Source organism: Labeo rohita, unplaced genomic scaffold (genome assembly GCF_022985175.1).
Source record: "Labeo rohita strain BAU-BD-2019 unplaced genomic scaffold, IGBB_LRoh.1.0 scaffold_143, whole genome shotgun sequence".
Lineage (NCBI taxonomy): Eukaryota > Metazoa > Chordata > Actinopteri > Cypriniformes > Cyprinidae > Labeo > Labeo rohita.
In genome coordinates, this window is record NW_026127593.1 from 1 (window position 1) to 19,582 (window position 19,582).

Consider the following 19,582-nt stretch of genomic DNA (forward strand, 5'->3'; position numbering starts at 1 on the left):
CCACAGCATTTCCGATGGGCTTGCTTTTTGGCCAGACAATAAAATTACGTCCAACCTTTCAGCATTTATGAAATTCAAACTCTGTGAAATGAGTATGAATACACATAGAGACACAAAGTCAATTATTTGGAAGCTACACTGACTTACCTCCTTTTTTAAAATGGATCTCCTGCTTGACGTCTCTGTTATTATTTGTGTCACGAATGGTGCAGGTGACTATTTCACCATCAAACCATGTCTTTGTATCAATGATGACACTGTGAATTTTTTGAAATTGTGAGGCATCAGTAGAAAAATCAACATTCCCTGATGTGATATTCTCATTGGGCACACGTTTATCCTTCACTTTACATGACATTGAAGCATTTTGTACTGTATTTTTTACATCTCCAGAAACAACAGCATGCAAGACAACTTTATTATGGATAAATAGTTCTTTCTCATTTGGTGGCTTCAGTGTCAGTGTAACTGCAAGAGAGTAAGAAAATAAATATAATTTATTGTTTTCACCCATTTTCATGCAGGACAGTAATAGAGACATTTAGACAAAAAAATGCCCAAAAACATCAAAGGTACATAAACTGACAAGAGAGCAACAAGAGAAAAGCTCTGGAGAACATACAAGTGAACAACAGATAAACATAATGATGGTTTGCTTGTACATGACAGTAATAACACTTAAATTGTGCCTGCTTACTTTGGCTTGTTGAAACTTGTAATGGAGATCCTGTATGGTCCATGTTGGCATGTTTGACTGCACAGGTGATGGTGGCTTTGAGACATTCATACTTTTCTTTTGACATTGTTAGGAAACTGTGAACAGACGTGTAGTTATTTTGATGGATGGGGGCACAGGTTGTGCCCTCTATGTAAGGCTCATCACCCACTTTCCACATGATATAGACGTTGCCGAGTTCAGAGCTAGTAACCTCACACACCAGGGACACACGATCTTTGTTGATAAGATCAGGTTTGTGAATAAAAACACTCGGTTTTTGTCCATCTGAATTGGAGAAAATTATACAAGATTGATTAAAATGTTCAAAGTAAGAATCAAACAATAATGAATAAGAAAAGCCAATCAAGCCAGTCTACACTGAAAAAAAGCTCCCCACAGCATTTCAGATGGGCTTGCTTTTTTGCCAGACAATAAAATTACTTTTTTTTTTTTTTGGCCTTCTGCATGCTGTTGAATAGACAGGACAGTAGAGAATGACAGGAAACCATGGGGTGGAAAGTTGGGAATGGGATTGGCAAAGGACCAAAATTCAGAACTCGGAGTCGGGTCGCCAGAGGTGCCGTTGCACTATATGTTAGTGCTCTAATTGCTACACTATCAGCACTGACAGACAATAAAATTACGTCCAACGTTTCAGCATTTATAAAATTCAAACTCTGTGAAATGAGCATGAATACACAGAGACTGTTACGGGACTCATAAGAAACGTGAATAGATCCAAGTGCAAGCTTTATTATACAGATCGTAGTCAGACAGGCAAGGTCGATCTCCAACAAACAATGATATCCAGGGCAAGACAAAAGCGTAATCCAAATAAACAGGCAGAATGTCAAAAAACCAAGAGAGCAGTCCAAAAGTAACAAACAAACAAGACAATGGAACAAGGCAAAACTATGGCAATGAGACAGGGCAAAAACTACTATGACTATGGAACAAAACAAAACCATGGAAATCACAAAACAAGGCAATGAAAACAGGGAAAATGCTTGGTAGAATCCGCACAGGCAAAACAATACTTCACAACCTCCTGTTTGGCATGGCCCTCCTTAAATGGCTGCCAAACAGGAAGTCACCAAAGAAGCAGCAGAGGGAGTGGTAACAGACAGTACATAGGCAAGGGCTCCCTCTGCTGGCGTGGCGTTACAGAATCCCCCCCTCTAGGAGCAACTCCTGGCGCTCAAATCTACAACAGTCTAGGAGGGTGGGGGAACAGAGGCAAAACAGGGGGTGGGACGGAGGGCCAGGTCCGTGCAGAAGAGGTAGGCCTGGATCGTGTAGCAGTGACAGACAGTGAAGCACTGGAAGACCTGGGCCATGGAGCTGTGGCAGACAGTGGAACCCTGGAGGGCCTGGGCCATGAAGCTGTGGCAGACAGTGGAATCTTGGAGGACCTGGGCCATGGAGCTGTGGCAGACAGTGGAACACCGGAGGACCTGGACCATGGAGCACTGGAGCAGAAGTCCACCATGTTAAATTCTGAGGAGCCTGGAACCATGGCGGAGCAGGTGGAGCAGGGAGCCATGGCAGGGAAGGCAGAGCAGGAAGCCATGGCAGGGCAGGCAGAGCAGGGAGCCATGCCATGGCAGGGCAGACAGAACAGGATCAGGATCACCTCCGGATCAGACTCGTGGTCAGATGAGGCCTCTGGAGCGCAGTGTGTAGCCCACATGCTCAAAATGGCAACAGCCATTACAGGCAGCACAGTAGATAGTGGGATGCCTGCCGGTCTTGAGGGTGTGGACGCTGTGGACATGTGGCCTGGGAGCGTGGGCTCTGCGTGGCTTGGGAGCATGGGCTCAGTGTGGCTTGGGAGCGTGGGCTCTGCGTGGCTTGGGAGATTAGAGGAGACTTGGCGAGGCTTTGGAGGGACGGCTGAGACCTGATGAGGGATGTCAGCTGAGACGTGACGAGACTCTGGGGGGTCAGCTGAGACGTGACAAGGCTCTAGGAGGTTGTGACAAGGCACTAGGAGGTCAGCTGAGATGTGACGAGGCTCTAGGAGGTCAGCTGAGATGTGACCTGGCTTTAGGAGATCAGCTGAGATGTGACGTGGCTTTGGAAGGTCAGACGGGACCTGACGAGGTTCTGGCATGACGGCTGTGGCTTGGCAAGAATCTATGCTAGCAGCCATGTCGTGAAGAGGCTCTGTTAGGAGCGTAACTGTGTCTTGACTTGACTGAGGGAGATCAGCCGTGACTTGATTTCACTCAGGGAGGTCTGCTGTGACTTGACTTGACTTAGGGAGGTCTGCCGTGACTTGATTTGATTCAGGGAGGTCTGCCGTGACTTGACTTGGCTCAGGGAGGTCTGCCGTGACCTGACTTGACTCAACAATGACTTTACTCGACTCGTGAAGAATAGCTGTGACTTGACTTGGCTCAGAAAGATCAGCTGTGCCTTGACTTGGCTCAGGAACAACAGCAGTAACTTGACTTGGCTCATGAAGATCTGCTGTAACTTGGCTTGGCTCATGAAGATCAACTGTGGCTTGACTTGGCTCGGGGACAACAGCAGCATCTTGACTTGGCTCATGAAGATCTGCTGTAACTTGGCTTGGCTCATGGAGATCAGCTGTGGTTTGCCTTAACATAGACAACCCAGCTGTAACTTGATTAGACTCAGGAACAACAGCTGTAATGTGACTTGACTCAGGAGCAACAGCTGTAACTTGGCTTGACTCAGGAGCAACAGCTGTAACTTGGCTTGATTCAGGAACAACAGCTGTGACTTGGCATGACTCACGGAGAACAGCTGTAACTTGACTTGATTCAAGAACAACAGCTGTAACTTGACTTGACTCAGAAGTAACAGCTGTGAATTGACGTGGCTCAGGAAACACAGCTGTCACTTGACTTGGCACTGAAAGTGCAGCCCTAACTTGACTTGACACCGGAGGATCAGCCATCACTTGATTTGCTTTGGGTGCGACAGACATGGCGAGGTGAGATTTGGATGAGACGATTTTGGACTGATGAGGCTCAGGCGTGGCAGCCATCTTGGCCAGGGACTCAGATGGGGCGGCCATCTTGTGAACAGACTTGGGATGGCGGCCATCTTGTGAACAGGCTCGGGGATGGCGGCCATCTTGTGGACTGGCTCTGGGGCAGCAGGCATGGTGTGAGGAGGCCCTGGAGCGGCAGGAATGGCGTTAGCAGGCCTTGGAGCAGAAGACGTGACATGAGCAGGCCTTGTTTGGGTAGGTATGATGTGAACTGGCTTTGGCTTGGCAGGCTTGACGTGAGAGGTCTCTGGCTTGGTTGACATGACGTGAGCAGGTTGTGGTATGGGGGTTATTGCAGGATTGCGGAGTCCCTCGTCCACAATCCCAACAGTACAAGGTGATCCACTTAACAGCAGAGCATAATCAATATATTTTTCCTCCAGGTAGGTAGGAACGAATGGGTTTGGTTAATCCGTGACGGAGAATGTCCTTAAGTGCCACGTCATTAAAATTCACCAAATAGTACAGGTCACAAAAATCAGTGACATAATCCTCAATGGGCTAGTTACCTTGGTGGAGGCGGAAGAGGCGTGATGCTGGATCCATGGTGATCTGTGTTCTGAAAGCCACTGGATCTGTGGGAGGCAAAGTATTCTGTAACGGGACTCTTAGGAACCATGAACAGATCCAAGTGCGAGCTTTATTATACAGATCGTAGTCAGACAGGCAAGGTCGATCTCCAACAAACAATGATATCCAGGGCAAGCCAAAAGCGTAATCCAAATAAACAGGCAGAATATCAAAAAACCAAGAGAGCAGTCCAAAAGTAACAAATAAACAAAGGCAATGGAACAAGGCAAAACTACGGCAATGAGACAGGGCAAAAACTATGACTATGGAACAAAACAAAACCGTGGAAATCACAAAACAAGGCAATGAAAACAGGAAAACGCTTGGTAGAGTCCGCATAGGCAAAACAATACTTCGTAACCTCCTGTTTGGCATGGCCCTCCTTAAATGGCTGCCAAACAGGAAGTCACCAAAGAAGCAGCAGAGGGAGTGGTAACAGACAGTACATAGGCAAGGGCTCCCTCTGCTGGCATGGCATTACAGACACAAAGTCAATTATTTGGAAGCTATACTGACTTACCTCCTTTTTTAAAATGGATCTCCTGCTTGACGTCTCTGTTATTATTTGTGTCACGGATGGTGCAGGTGACCATTTCACCATCAAACCATTTCTTTGTATCAATTATGACATTGTGAATTCTTTTAAATTGTGAAGTATCATCTGAAAAATTCCCTGGTCTGATATTTCCACTGGTTACGGTTACATCCTTCACTTTACATGACACTGAAGCATTTTGCACTGTCTTTTTTACATCTCCAGAAACAACAGCTTGCAAGACAACTTTATTATGGAGAAAAAGTTCTTTCTCATTTGGTGGCTTCAGTGTCAGTCTAACTGCAAGGGAGTAAGAAAATAAATATAATTTATTGTTTTCATCCATTTTCATACAGGACAGTGATAGAGGCATTTAGACAAAAACTGCCCAAAAACATCAAAGGTACGTAAACTGACAAGAGAGCAACAAGAGAAAAGCTCTGGAGATACTCCATCTGAATTGAAAAAAAATAGATAAATATATCTGTGAATTGGGATCAGTTTGAAGGATATTTGTATGAATCTGAAATAAAAGTTAAAGGATTAGATGACTCAGAGGCACTGCAAAAACAATAATCTAGTCAGGGCCATTTCTGGTCTTTGGCGAGGCTACTTCTGCATCTCTATGCACTAATTCTGTTTTAATCTTTATCTGAGAAGATCTTACAAAAGAACCAGTAAAGACTGTTCGCTTTGTTTTTTTTGTTTTTTTTTCTTTTCATTTTTTTTCCATTCTGTAGTTTTCTAAAAAAAAATTCAACTGACATGGTTCTCTAGCACTAATTCTGTCCCAACTTTGTCTGACATGACTGGCCAGTCAGCAGGGTCTAGGGGTGCTGCCACAGTGCACTCACTTTCTGATGGTTGTGAATAGATATCAGTCAGAGTAGACGTCAGAGGTGTTGCAGTAGTGATAGAAGAACTTAGTCCCCCATCTGTAAACAAAGCAAAATTAGTCATCCATTTTTTTGTGAGTGAATTCTACTGCAGTTCTATGTGTTATATGTTTACAAAATTATTTACATAAGAACCCATGCATGAAAAAAGATGAATCATATATTACAGAGCAAAATGGGACTCTTATTAAGCTAATAAAGATTTTGTTCTAGTCACATAAAAAAAAAAAATAATAATAAAATAGAACGGGGAAAAAATACACAAGAAACTTAAATGGTACAGTATATTGCTGTTAATGTACATGTACGGAAATAACATATTTGTATTTTTTTTTTCCACCAATCTAAAAAAAAATAAGTGTTCATTAGAAATACCACCCATTTGTGCTCTATCCTTTGTGTACCCTATCCACTGCATAAGAGTAACTACTGTACAGCAGTATTTCAAATGAGAAAACAAACACACCTGGGGTTGGACTAGTCTGGCCAGAATCTACTATCAATGCAGTGGTTGTCCCTGATTTTGCTGATGTCTTTTTTTTATCTACAGGTGCAATCAGAGAGAGCATTAGTACATACCATTTAAACCCTTTTAAACTATTCTATATAGCCAAATCTGTAAATAAGAATAAAAATAAACACTTTTAATTTATTTCATTATTTATTTTCAAAAATGACGTCGCCGAGTTCAGAGCTAGTAACCTCACACACCAAGGACACACGATCTTTGTCGATAAGATCATATTTGTGAATAGAAACATTCAGTTTCTGTGCATCTGAATTGGGAAAAAAATAGATAAATATATCTGTGAATTGGGATCAGTTTGAAGGAGTGTATATTTGTGTGAATTTGAAATAAAACTTAAAGGATTAGATGACTCAGAGGCACTGCAAAAACAATAATCTAGTCAGGGCCATTTCTGGTCTTAGGCGAGGCTACTTCAGCATCTCTATGCACTAATTCTGTTTTAATCTTTATCTGAGAAGATCTTACAAAAGAACCAGTAAAGACTGTTCGCTTTGTTTTTTTGTTTTTCTTTTCATTTTTTTTCCATTCTGTAGTTTTCTAAAAAAAAATTTCAACTGACATGGTTCTCTAGCACTAATTCTGTCCCAACTTTGTCTGACATGACTGGCCAGTCAGCAGGGTCTAGGGGTGCTGCCACAGTGCACTCACTTTCTGATGGTTGTGAATAGTCATCAGTCAGAGTAGACGTCAGAGGTGTTGCAGTAGTGGTAGAAGAACTTAGTCCCCCATCTGTAAACAAAGCAAAATTAGTCATCCATTTTTTGTGAGTGAATTCTACTGCAGTTCTATGTGTTATATGTTTACAAAATTATTTACATAAGAACCCATGCATGAAAAAAGATGAATCATATATTACAGAGCAAAATGAGACTCTTATTAAGCTAATAAAGATTTTGTTCTAGTTACATAAAAAAAAAATAATAATAAAATAGAACGGGGAAAAAATACACAAGAAACTTAAATGGTACAGTATATTGCTGTTAATGTACATGTACGGAAATAACATATTTGTATTTTTTTTTTCCACCAATCTAAAAAAAAAATAAGTGTTCATTAGAAATACCACCCATTTGTGCTCTATCCTTTGTGTACCCTATCCACTGCATAAGAGTAACTACTGTACAGCAGTATTTCAAATGAGAAAACAAACACACCTGGGGTTGGACTAGTCTGGCCAGAATCTACTATCAGTGCAGTGGTTGTCCCTGATTTTGCTGATGTCTTTTTTTTATCTACAGGTGCAATCAGAGAGAGCATTAGTACAAACCATTTAAACCCTTTTAAACTATTCTATATAGCCAAATCTGTAAATAAGAATAAAAATAAACACTTTTAATTTATTTCATTATTTATTTTCAAAAATGACGTCGCCGAGTTCAGAGCTAGTAACCTCACACACCAAAGACACACGATCTTTGTCGATAAGATCATATTTGTGAATAGAAACATTCAGTTTCTGTGCATCTGAATTGGGAAAAAAATAGATAAATATATCTGTGAATTGGGATCAGTTTGAAGGAGTGTATATTTGTGTGAATTTGAAATAAAACTTAAAGGATTAGATGACTCAGAGGCACTGCAAAAACAATAATCTAGTCAGGGCCATTTCTGGTCTTAGGCGAGGCTACTTCAGCATCTCTATGCACTAATTCTGTTTTAATCTTTATCTGAGAAGATCTTACAAAAGAACCAGTAAAGACTGTTCGCTTTGTTTTTTTGTTTTTCTTTTCATTTTTTTTCCATTCTGTAGTTTTCTAAAAAAAATTTCAACTGACATGGTTCTCTAGCACTAATTCTGTCCCAACTTTGTCTGACATGACTGGCCAGTCAGCAGGGTCTAGGGGTGCTGCCACAGTGCACTCACTTTCTGATGGTTGTGAATAGTCATCAGTCAGAGTAGACGTCAGAGGTGTTGCAGTAGTGGTAGAAGAACTTAGTCCCCCATCTGTAAACAAAGCAAAATTAGTCATCCATTTTTTTGTGAGTGAATTCTACTGCAGTTCTATGTGTTATATGTTTACAAAATTATTTACATAAGAACCCATGCATGAAAAAAAAGATGAATCATATATTACAGAGCAAAATGGAACTTTTATTAAGCTAATGAAGATTTTGTTCTCCTCACATAAAAAAATAATAATAAAAGAGAACGGGGGGAAAAATACATGAGAAACTTAAATGGTATATTGCTGTTCATGTACATGTACGGAAATAACATATTTGTAATTTTTTATTTTTTTTCCACCAATCTAAAAAAAAATAAGTGTTCATTAGAAATACCACCCATTTGTGCTCTATCCTTTTTGTACCCTATCCATTGCATAAGAGTAACTATTGTACAGCAGTATTTCAAATGAGAAAACAAACACACCTGGTGTTGGACTAGTCTGGCCAGAATCTACTATCAGTGCAGTGGTTGTCCCTGATTTTGTTGATGTCTCTTTTTTATCTACAGGTGCAATCAGAGAGAGCATTAGTACAAACCATTTAAACCCTTTTAAACTATTCTATATAGCCAAATCTGTAAATAAGAATAAAAATAAACACTTTTAATTTATTTCATTATTTATTTTCAAAAATGACGTCGCCGAGTTCAGAGCTAGTAACCTCACACACCAAGGACACACGATCTTTGTCGATAAGATCATATTTGTGAATAGAAACATTCAGTTTCTGTCCATCTGAATTGTAAAAAAAAATGATAAATATATCTGTGAATTGGGATCAGTTTGAAGGAGTGTATATTTGTGTGAATTTGAAATAAAAGTTAAAGGATTAGATGACTCCGAGGCACTGCAAAAACAATAATCTAGTCAGGGCCATTTCTGGTCTTAGGCGAGGCTACTTCTGCATCTCTGTGCACTAATTCTGTTTTAATCTTTATCTGAGAAGAGCTTACAAAAGAACCAGTAAAGACTGTTCGCTGTTTTTTTTTTTTCTTTTCATTTTTTTTTCCATTCTGTAGTTTTCTAAAAAAAAAAATTTCAACTGTCATGGTTCTTTAGCACTAATTCTGTCCCAACTTTGTCTGACATGACTGGCCAGTCAGCAGGGTCTAGGGGTGCTGCCACAGTGCACTCACTTTCTGATGGTTGTGAATAGTCATCAGTCAGAGTAGACGTCAGAGGTGTTGCAGTAGTGGTAGAAGAACTTAGTCCCCCATCTGTAAACAAAGCAAAATTAGTCATCCATTTTTTTGTGAGTGAATTCTACTGCAGTTCTATGTGTTATATGTTTACAAAATTATTTACATAAGAACCCATGCATGAAAAAAGTTGAATCATATATTACAGAGCAAAATGGAACTCTTATTAAGCTAATAAAGATTTTGTTCTCCTCACATAAAAAAAATAATAATAAAAGAGAACGGGGGGAAAAATACATGAGAAACTTAAATGGTATATTGCTGTTCATGTACATGTACGGAAATAACATATTTGTAATTTTTTTTTTCACCAATCTAAAAAAAAAATAAGTGTTCATTAGAAATACCACGCATTTGTGCTCTATCCTTTTTGTACCCTATCCATTGCATAAGAGTAACTATTGTACAGCAGCATTTCAAATGAGAAAACACACACACCTGTGGTTAGACTAGTCAATGCAGTGGTTGTCCCTGATTTTGTTGATGTCTCTTTTTCATCTACAGGTGCAATCAGAGAGAGCATTAGTACATACCATTTAAACCCTTTTAAACTATTCTATATAGCCAAATCTGTAAACAAGAATAAAAATAAACACTTTTAAACACATTTTTAATTGAATATCTCAACATTTCATAACAGTAGCTAGGTAGTAAAGAAAAAACGTATAGTGCAAAACCTCTGGTGTCTAGATGAGTATGAGAATGTTTATAGGCACTGAACCATGTGTTACAGTTAAAAAAAAAACAAAAAAACAACAAAACCACAAAACTCACACATCATGCAAAACTTAAACAGCTTCTCATGATCTACACAGCCAATGTCATATGTCTCTACCTTCATTTACCCCAATAGGGTCTGGCAGCAGACATGCACTTGCAATCTCAGACTTGCATTCTCAGAGACCTGCACTTTCGCAAGTATCGTCACTTGCAGTCTTTTTTTTGTTTTAATTTAATTTAATTTAATTAATTCATTCATTATTTATTTTCAATTGAATATCTCAACATTTTATAACAGTAACTAGGTAGTAAAGACAAGAAAAAAAAAAAAAAAACTAAATTACGATGTCAGTTGCAATAGCCATTTGCACTCTCAATCACTTGGAATTGACAGAAATCATGCATGTTGCCAATGGAGACAAGACTCCGTGGTTGTTAAACGATTAAAAATAATTTAGTACCATAAAATAGAGAAAAATGCAAGACCCACAAATCCGTGGCCACAGATAAGGTCATTAAGGGGACAACAGTTGCTAGAACTGCTATAATCCTATACCAAGAGGGAACATGGTGATGGTCAGATAAACTAAAATAAGGTGAAAGTAAGATGAAAATGTCCTAATAGCTTTAGAGAACTGAAAGGAAATTAAAATCAGCTTAGCTGAATTGGTACATTCAAGCTAAACAAAGATTTTTAAATACCCAGTCATACAAGTAATATGAAAAATACAAATTATCTCAGGAAAACTAAATATTTGCCATATGCACTTCATGTGTACATTATTCTGCTATTACAACATATAGAAATTCATAGTAGCATTTAATGCCACAGTTTAATGAGTAAATGACTTTATCAGAGACAAAAATTTAACAAACACTGTTAGACTTATATTTATGCACGTATCATGAGTCGATCAGTGGAATGTGTGGTGAATGTTTCATCCAATGGTATTTCTTTCACAGGCTTTTGGCTGCTTTATTTTTTTTACCAACCACCAGATTGCGCTGTTTCGGCACACTCCGGAACTTGAAAAACGCTCCCACTTTTGATGCAAGGCCTCATGGGGCATAAGAAACTTGTGGATAATAATCTTTTAAATACATATTGTTTTTATGACATGTCATTATAGAAAAAGATGACGTTTTAATGACATGACATCTTGTTTTTACGAGAAAATATGTAATAATAACTAGAGTTACTGAGAGAAAATATGTAGTTTTAACAGGGAAAAAATATGAGAATAAAATTATGAGAAAATGTTAAAACGGCATAACATCTTATTATTACGACATAACTAACTGGAAAAAAATAACAATATGTGTGGCAGCAATGCATCACCATAGATTTCACAACACTTTGCACTCATGCATTTGAATTTCATTTCAAACAAATAAACAATTAGTAAAAAAAAAAAAAAAAAAAGACCTAAGAAAATGCTACGTAAGTTATCAATGTGAAAACAGCAAAAGCTTAATGCCATTTTTGATCTGAGGAAAGCATGTACTTCTACCTGAGCAGACGACACCTGCATCGTCAGAATGACCACAGTTATGTGTTCCAAATGAAGAACGTGAGCAATGTGTGAGCGATGATTCAGTTCCTGAACATCCCACATCATCCAACCAGATCTGACCAATTCCCTGGCCAAAAAAAGCACTGCCATGTGCGCTCACAGCTCTTCCACATTTCAACTGTCTGCACACCACAGCAGCATCATTCATGTCCCAGTCATCATCACACACTGTCCCCCACTGGCCATTATAATGGATCTCCACTCTTCCAGAGCAGTCATTATTACCATTCATCAGTCTGATATCTCCTAAAAAACAAAATAACTTGATTATGATAGGCTACAACTCACATTTTGCAACAGGCTTAACTTGCAGATTAGTCAAAACAGTGAAACTTAATTATCATCCATTTTTTTGTGAGTGAATTCTACTGTAATTCTATGTGTTATATGTTTACAAAATTATTTACATAAGAACCCATGCATGAAAAAAGATGAATCATATATTATAGAGCAAAATGGAACTCTTATTAAGCTAATAAAGATTTTGTTCTCCTCACATAAAAAAAAAATAATAAAAGAGAACGGGGGAAAAAATACACGAGAAACTTGAATGGTATATTGCTGTTCATGTACATGTACGGAAATAACATATTTGTGATTTTGTTTTTTGTTTTTCACCAATCTAAAAAAAAAAAAAAAAGAGTTCATTAGAAATACCACCCATTTGTGCTCTATCCTTTGTGTACCCTATCCATTGCATAAGAGTAACTACTGTACAGCAGTATTTCAAATGAGAAAACACACACACCTGTGGTTGGACTAGTCTGGCCAGAATCTACTATCAAATGCAGTGGCTGTCCCTGAGTTTCTCAACAAGAGCATTAGTACATACCATTTAAACCCTTTTAAACTATTCTATATAGCCAAATCTGTAAACAAGAATAAAAATAAACACTTTTAAATACCTTTTTAATTGAATATCTCAACATTTTACAACAGTAGCCAGGTAGTAAAGACAAGAAAAAATTAACTAAATTACAATCTCCATTTGCACTCTCCATCACTTGCAATCAACAGGAATCGTGCGTGTTGCCAATGGCGACAAGACGCCATAACAGAGACAAAGACAAATCCACAAATTCGTGGCGACAGAACAGCAGAATATGAACGCAATGCGCAAAGTCTCTCAGTAAGTGTTTTCCTCCTGTGTAAAACCATAAACACTTAATATGGCTTAATGTATTAAGATACATTAAGTGCAATCAAAATATCAAATTCGATATACATTTTATTAATTTAATGTAGGCCTAGGCTACTACAAGGCAAGCAGATTGCCATGATGTGGCAGATGGCCAAATAACTATTTAGTAGCATACCTCTGTATTTCACTTTTTCTTTTTACTCTACTGAGCCCCTGATGGCTTTGACCTTTTCATGTTGAAACACTTTAATCCAGGTAAGCATGGACAACGTTCCCTGCCACCCTCTACATCTCTTTTTCTCTTCCTAACAGCAGAGCAGTGGCCGCTATCACCAGTGAGTGATAATTGCAAGTAGTCTAATCATAATATGCAAAAATAGCTAAAGAAAAAAAAATAAATAAATAAAAAATAAATAATAATAATAATAATAATACTTTTGGTGCCGGTGGGGAGGGGGTGGGGGATGCTCATTGGCCCCTAGTTTGATAATGCCTATAGCTTTCTGCAAAACACTGTCCATGATATAAATGCAGAAACCACCAAATGATCATGATCACAAGTATTATATTGTAAATGTAAGTGTAATATTATTTAAATAGGAGCTTGAAAAATAAAATTGTGTGACATACAGTTTGTTGTAGACTCTTTTTTTTCTGATTGAAAAGCAAGATTTTCATTTCTATTTTTAGGGGTTTTTGAGGATAAAATATGAATGATGTAATTTAAAAGACTCTGGATAGAGTTATTTATTCTTTAAAGTTCACTCATAATTGATGATAAACAACTCTGGAGGAGATGTACATTTTGGCAGAGTAAATTTGACTTTCCTCTGAACAGAGTTAAAAACTAGCAGAGTAATTTTCTTGTACCTCTGAACCGAGTAAAATAGTACAAGAGTTAATTTCAAAAAACACTAAATAGAGTCATATGTAACAGCAGAGAGTAAAATATTAACACCAAATTGAGCAAAATTAACTCTGGAAAAACAACTCTATCAAAAGAGTAACTTTTACTCTTTTCAGAGAGGGACCAAATGTTATCTGGCACAGAGTAAAATTTTCTTCAATTTGAGTAAATTTTACTCGGGCAAATTTACTGTGTAGAAATGGTGCTGCATTCAGTGAAACTGAAATTTGGAGGACATACGACATTTTGTATACATGCAAATATGATTCTCTGAGAAGGGAACGAGACACTGCGTCCTCTAGGGGTCGCTATGGGGGACGCCTTCGGCATGACCGATAACATTGATCTAAACATTGATCTAAACATGACAATAACATTGGGTGGCAACAGCCTATGATGCCACTACCGGCGTCATAGTAGACTAATTCCTTCTACATCTGAAGCTTGCGTCCGAAGCATGGTGAGGATTCTAGAGGACGCAGTGTCTTGTTCCCTTCTCAGGGAACTATGGTTACATACATAACCTGAGATGTTCCCTTTCGAGGGAACATCGAACTGAGACCTCAAGGGGTTACTCTGGGGAATGGTATATCAACGCTGCCATTCTGAGGGGAGTGCATGCCAAGCACAAAAGCACCAAAGCTTAAGGGAGTTGCCCCTGGGACGGTTTGATGGCTGTCAGTGACATTATCCCCTTCGGCCAAAGGTCTGAGATGCATACCCCAGAAACTTACCTGTTAGGGGCTGGGCCTCCTGGGCCCAGGGTAGAGCTTGAAGGCTTGGAATCAAAAGAAGATATCCCTTTAAGAGGATACGGCCAAGTGCCTAGGATAGTAACTAGGTCTTGGCCTGTCACCGAGGGGCTACCACTTGCTCTGCACGAGCTCGCTGAAGGAACTCTATCAACAGACCCTTGGTAACAACACCCTGTTCAAGTCAGTATCACTGGGGGATACATAGGTAGAGTGGGGCCTGACCAACTGATAGAAAGGGCACAAAGCTGCAGCGCATAACCTCTACCATACAGGGTTTTAGAAAGAACACAAAATACTTGATGTGCATTCTTACCACAGCATGGATTTTAGAAAGTGCACAGAGACTTGATGTGCACACTTACCATAACATGGATTTTTAGAAACACCATTCTCCACTGCTACAACAGACAACAGCGAGCTATGTTAAATGTGCAGACCAATCAGACACGCACCTGCCACTCATGGCTGGGAAAGAGAGGTGGCTCTCTGGCTGTTGGTGTCTGTTGGAGTCTGATGCTGAGTTGTGTTGGGTAAGGAGTCAAAAGTTTGTCCTTCCCAATACTGCTCAGTTGAGTTTTTTTTTTTTTTTTCCAAGGAGCTCTTTTGCTAGTGTCAGCAGCTCCTGTGACTCAGGGGTATCCAGCTGTCCTTATGCAGCCTCCCTTTGGCACCTCTGTGTAGGGTGTGGATGAGGATGTTGTGGTGAACTGCTGGCTAGTGCCTTTCTGTAGAAGGGTCTGGCATAGTGGCAGTGCTGGGTGCCTTCTGGTGCCTGCTTTGGATTCTGGGTTCAGAATCATTGGGAAATCTATGGCATGGTGAACGGTATCTGTACCTCATGTAATAGGCCTGACTGCTAAGGAGTAAGGAGGTGTGTAGTAGGAATTAGTCTACTAATAACCTGTATAGTTCATTAAGGGGACAAAAGATGCCAGAACTGCTATAATCCTATACCAAGAGGGAACATGGTGATGGTCAGATAAACTAAAATAAGGTGAAAGTAAAGGTGCTTTCACACCTGCCTCATTTAGTTCGGTTGAATCGCACTAGAGTTCGTTTTCCCTCTTGGTGCGGTTCGTTTGGGCAGGTGTGAATGCAGCAATCGCACTCGAGTGCGCACCAAAAGCGTACCAAAAAAGCGTACCGAGACCTCCTTGAAGAGGTGGTCTCGGTACGCTTTCAAACGAACTCTGGAGCGGTTCGTTTGTGGTGAGAACATGATCTGAACTCGAACAGACCCAACTGCAAAAAGTACTGCACCTTTTTGGACTAATCCAGCTGCCGTAATCAGCTGCGTTGTGCATTATGTGATGAGGACAAGTATTTGTTGACAGTTAGCGCTTTAGCAGCATAGCCCCATGGCAGCTCGCGAACAAGATGAGAAGGTGCGGAGCCTCACAGAAATTACAATCATAGAAATTACAGGGATACAATCAGCCAGCACAGTCGTCCCTCCATACTAAAAAGCGGCGTGTTGTCTGCCGGCTTTTTCTCCTCTCTTTGTTTACTTCCGGGAGTTCCATTGGAATTTTCCCGCACATTAATTCTGATCAATCGAAAAGCAGTTTAGGAAATACATTCAATGACACATCTGGCCAACGAGTGATGTGGATCTTGTCACATGACTGCATTTTGGTTCGTTTCAACTGGTTCGGACCAGAGCAATCAGTGTGGTGTGAAAAGGACCCAAAACGGCAGAAAAATGCTACAATGTATCATTTGTTGCCCTTGGTCCAGACCAAATGAACCCGAACCACAGATGTGAAAGCACCCTAAGATGAAAATGTCCTAATAGCTTTAGAGAACTAAAAGGAAAAGTAAATAACTTGATTTCATTACATTTGTGATTTAATTAAAATCAGCTTAGCAGAATTGGTACATTCAAGCTTAACAAAGGTGATGTGACATTTGAACCGAGGCATCGGAGCTTGTTTTAAGGGGTGTGCCAGATGAAGCCTCGATTCGAGGCTTGTGTTGTTAACATAGAAATCACAAAACCAGTGAGAAAATCACTTTCTCTCCAGTCCTGTGTGCAATTCACTTTGTGTGCCAGTCATTTATATTTTTAAAAACCCAGTGTTACAAGTAATATGAAAAATACAAATTATCTTATATTTGAAATTAAATATTTTCCATATGCACATGTGTACATTATTCTTCTATTACATCATATAAATATTCATACTAGCATTTAATGCCACAGTTTAATGAGTAAATGAAATTTCAGAGACAGAAATTCTACAAACAAACACACACACTGTTAGACTTATGTTTGTGCACGTATCATGAGTCGATCTGTGGAATATGTGTGGTGAATGTTTCACTGCGGTCACGCCAGCCGCGTCGTGAAAATACACGGTCACGCCAGCCGCCCTTTTTTTTCATGCGCATCTAATCGCGTACTTACGGTTTGGGTGCTGGGAGCGGTCAAAATGGATGTAAAGACGCTGTCAGAACGGCGTTTTCTTTATGCTTTAGCTGATATTTTCAGTAGATTGCTGTTCACGAATATTACTGCATAAAATCTAATTCAACCCTTAACCCTTAGCGGTACGGTCCCACATATGGAATTTGGCTCATTGGCTGCAGCATCTTGTTTTTTTTTTTTTAGATATACCGTAGGCGCGCATTAGGACAGTTGAAAGTGCAGGCAGAAGTCGCGTGAAGAAGTCAGACCGGTCGAGGGCGAGGCACCGTGTTCAAAATAATACTTCTATAGCCTACGTATTAGGCTATATCAATTTATATGCATATGTACTTGTTAATAAAAATATGATTGGTTCATTAACTTCATTTTGAAGTATAAAAATAGCCTAACGTTACTTCTATATTATATAAAATTATATGTATATGTAGGCTACTTATATTAATAAAAACATGATTGGTTCAGTCACTTTCGTATGAAATTCATTATCTTTATTATTCATTATTCATTACCCCCCCACCCCCGTCCCGAATTTCAACTTATCTCATCTGGTCACCCTACATAATGTAAGTAATGATATAATTCACTCCATTCCTTTCCCAGTTCACCAGCCACTTACTTGCATGTATTTCGGGAGAAACTGGTGCATTTGCGTGCTGTAAATCCGGCTGACAGGACTCTCTGAACGGCAGCGCGAACAAACATGGCGGCGCCCATCTCACGTTATAGATCACGATCCAGATCATTTCTAAAGGTTTTAAAACGGCAAAATACACTCACTTACACGTATTCGTGAATCGGAATATCCGATAGTTGAAGACACGGTAAGCAAGTGTGTGAATATTTTGAATAAAAAAGGAAAATGAAATAAAAGCGATACGTCTGTGATACAGCGCTATAGTGGCGCTGCGGTGTGTCACGTGACAATCATGACGCGTCGCCATGGAAACAATAAAGGGAACCTTCTAAAATAAAGGTCGCCTGAAACAAAACTCACACTGGGGGTCAGATAGAATATTTTAAACTTACCAGTGAAAGGGTTAAAAGACCATAAAGCAACACCAGAATAGTTACTTATTGCTATTTTCCATCAGAATGTAAAAAATAGTAGTAAAATTACAGATTTTTTTTAACATTGATTTGAATGAATCTGAATACATTACATACTATACATACATACATACATACATACATACATACACACACACACACACACACACACACACACACATATATATATATATATATTTATTTATTTCTGTATCAAAGCTGTGTATAGTATGTGATGTATTCAGATTCATTCAAATCAATGTTAAAAAAAATCTGTAATTTAAAAAAATAATATTTTATAATAATAATATATACCTAATATATATATTAGGTTCATTAGTCCAGTCAAATGATCCTTCAGAAGTAATTCTAATATTGTAATTTGCTACTCAGAAAACATTTATTAATATATTATGATGAAAAGAGAGGAGTACAATTTTCAAGTTTCTTTGATAAATAGAAGTTCAGAAGAACCACATTTATCTAAAATAGAAATCTTTTGTAATAATAAATGTCTTCATAATCACTTGTGACCAATTTAAAGCATCCCTGTTAAATAAAATTCTTAATTTCCATAATGTCTTTCAAAAAAATAAAAGAAAAAAGAAAGAAAAAATTATTTTTAAGAAGTGCTGATCTTTGGATTTTCTATTCATCAAAGAATCCTGAAAAAAATGTACTCAACTGTTTTAAATAATCTAATAATATATATATATATATATATATATATATATATAAAGAAACGATTTTAGAAAAGTATGTAATTGCAGTCTTTGCCTCTGAAGAAACTTACATAACCAAAGTTTGACTTGCGACTGATTTTTCAATAGCTTGATATTAACAACAACAATATGTTATACAGTGGTGTGAAAAACTATTTGCCCCCTTCCTGATTTCTTATTCTTTTGCATGTTTGTCACACTTAAATGTTCACTCAAAAACCGTTAACTATTAGTCAAAGATAACATAATTGAACACAAAATGCAGTTTTTAAATGAAGGTTTACGTTATTAAGGGAGAAAAAAACTCCAAATCTACATGGCCCTGTGTGAAAAAGTGATTGCCCCCCTTGTTAAAAAATAACTTAACTGTGGTTTATCACACCTGAGTTCAATTTCTGTAGCCACCCCCAGGCCTGATTACTGCCACACCTGTTTCAATCAAGAAATCACTTAAATAGGAGCTACCTGACACAGAGAAGTAGACCAAAAGCACCTCAAAAGCTAGACATCATGCCAAGATCCAAAGAAATTCAGGAACAAATGAGAACAAAAGTAATTGAGATCTATCATTCTGGTAAAGGTTATAAAACCATTTCTAAAGCTTTGGGACTCCAGCGAACCACAGTGAGAGCCATTATCCACAAATGGCAAAAACATGGAACAGTGGTGAACCTTCCCAGGAGTGGCCGGCTGACCAAAAATACCCCAAGAGCACAGAGACAACTCATCCGAGATGCCACAAAAGACCCCAGGACAACATCTAAAGAACTGCAGGCCTCACTTGCCTCAATTAAGGTCAGTGTTCACGACTCCACCATAAGAAAGAGACTGGGCAAAAATGGCCTGCATGGCAGATTTCCAAGACGCAAACCA

At 38.7% G+C, this 19,582-nt stretch overlaps 1 protein-coding gene across 1 annotated transcript; it reads right to left on the minus strand.

The window, feature by feature from the left end:
- Nucleotides 1–147: 147 nt before the first annotated feature.
- On the minus strand, nucleotides 148–17,698 carry LOC127158283 (uncharacterized; the record flags this gene model as incomplete). Its single annotated transcript, XM_051101453.1, has 13 exons — nucleotides 17,557–17,698; nucleotides 11,647–11,955; nucleotides 9,854–9,913; nucleotides 9,353–9,433; nucleotides 8,642–8,719; nucleotides 8,135–8,215; nucleotides 7,425–7,502; nucleotides 6,919–6,999; nucleotides 6,208–6,285; nucleotides 5,700–5,780; nucleotides 4,831–5,145; nucleotides 698–1,003; nucleotides 148–468 (listed from the first exon to the last, which is right to left on the minus strand). Coding segments are annotated over exons 1-13 (1,996 nt in total), but the record flags the coding sequence as incomplete, so codon positions are not given.
- Between the last annotated feature and the right edge of the window lie 1,884 nt (nucleotides 17,699–19,582).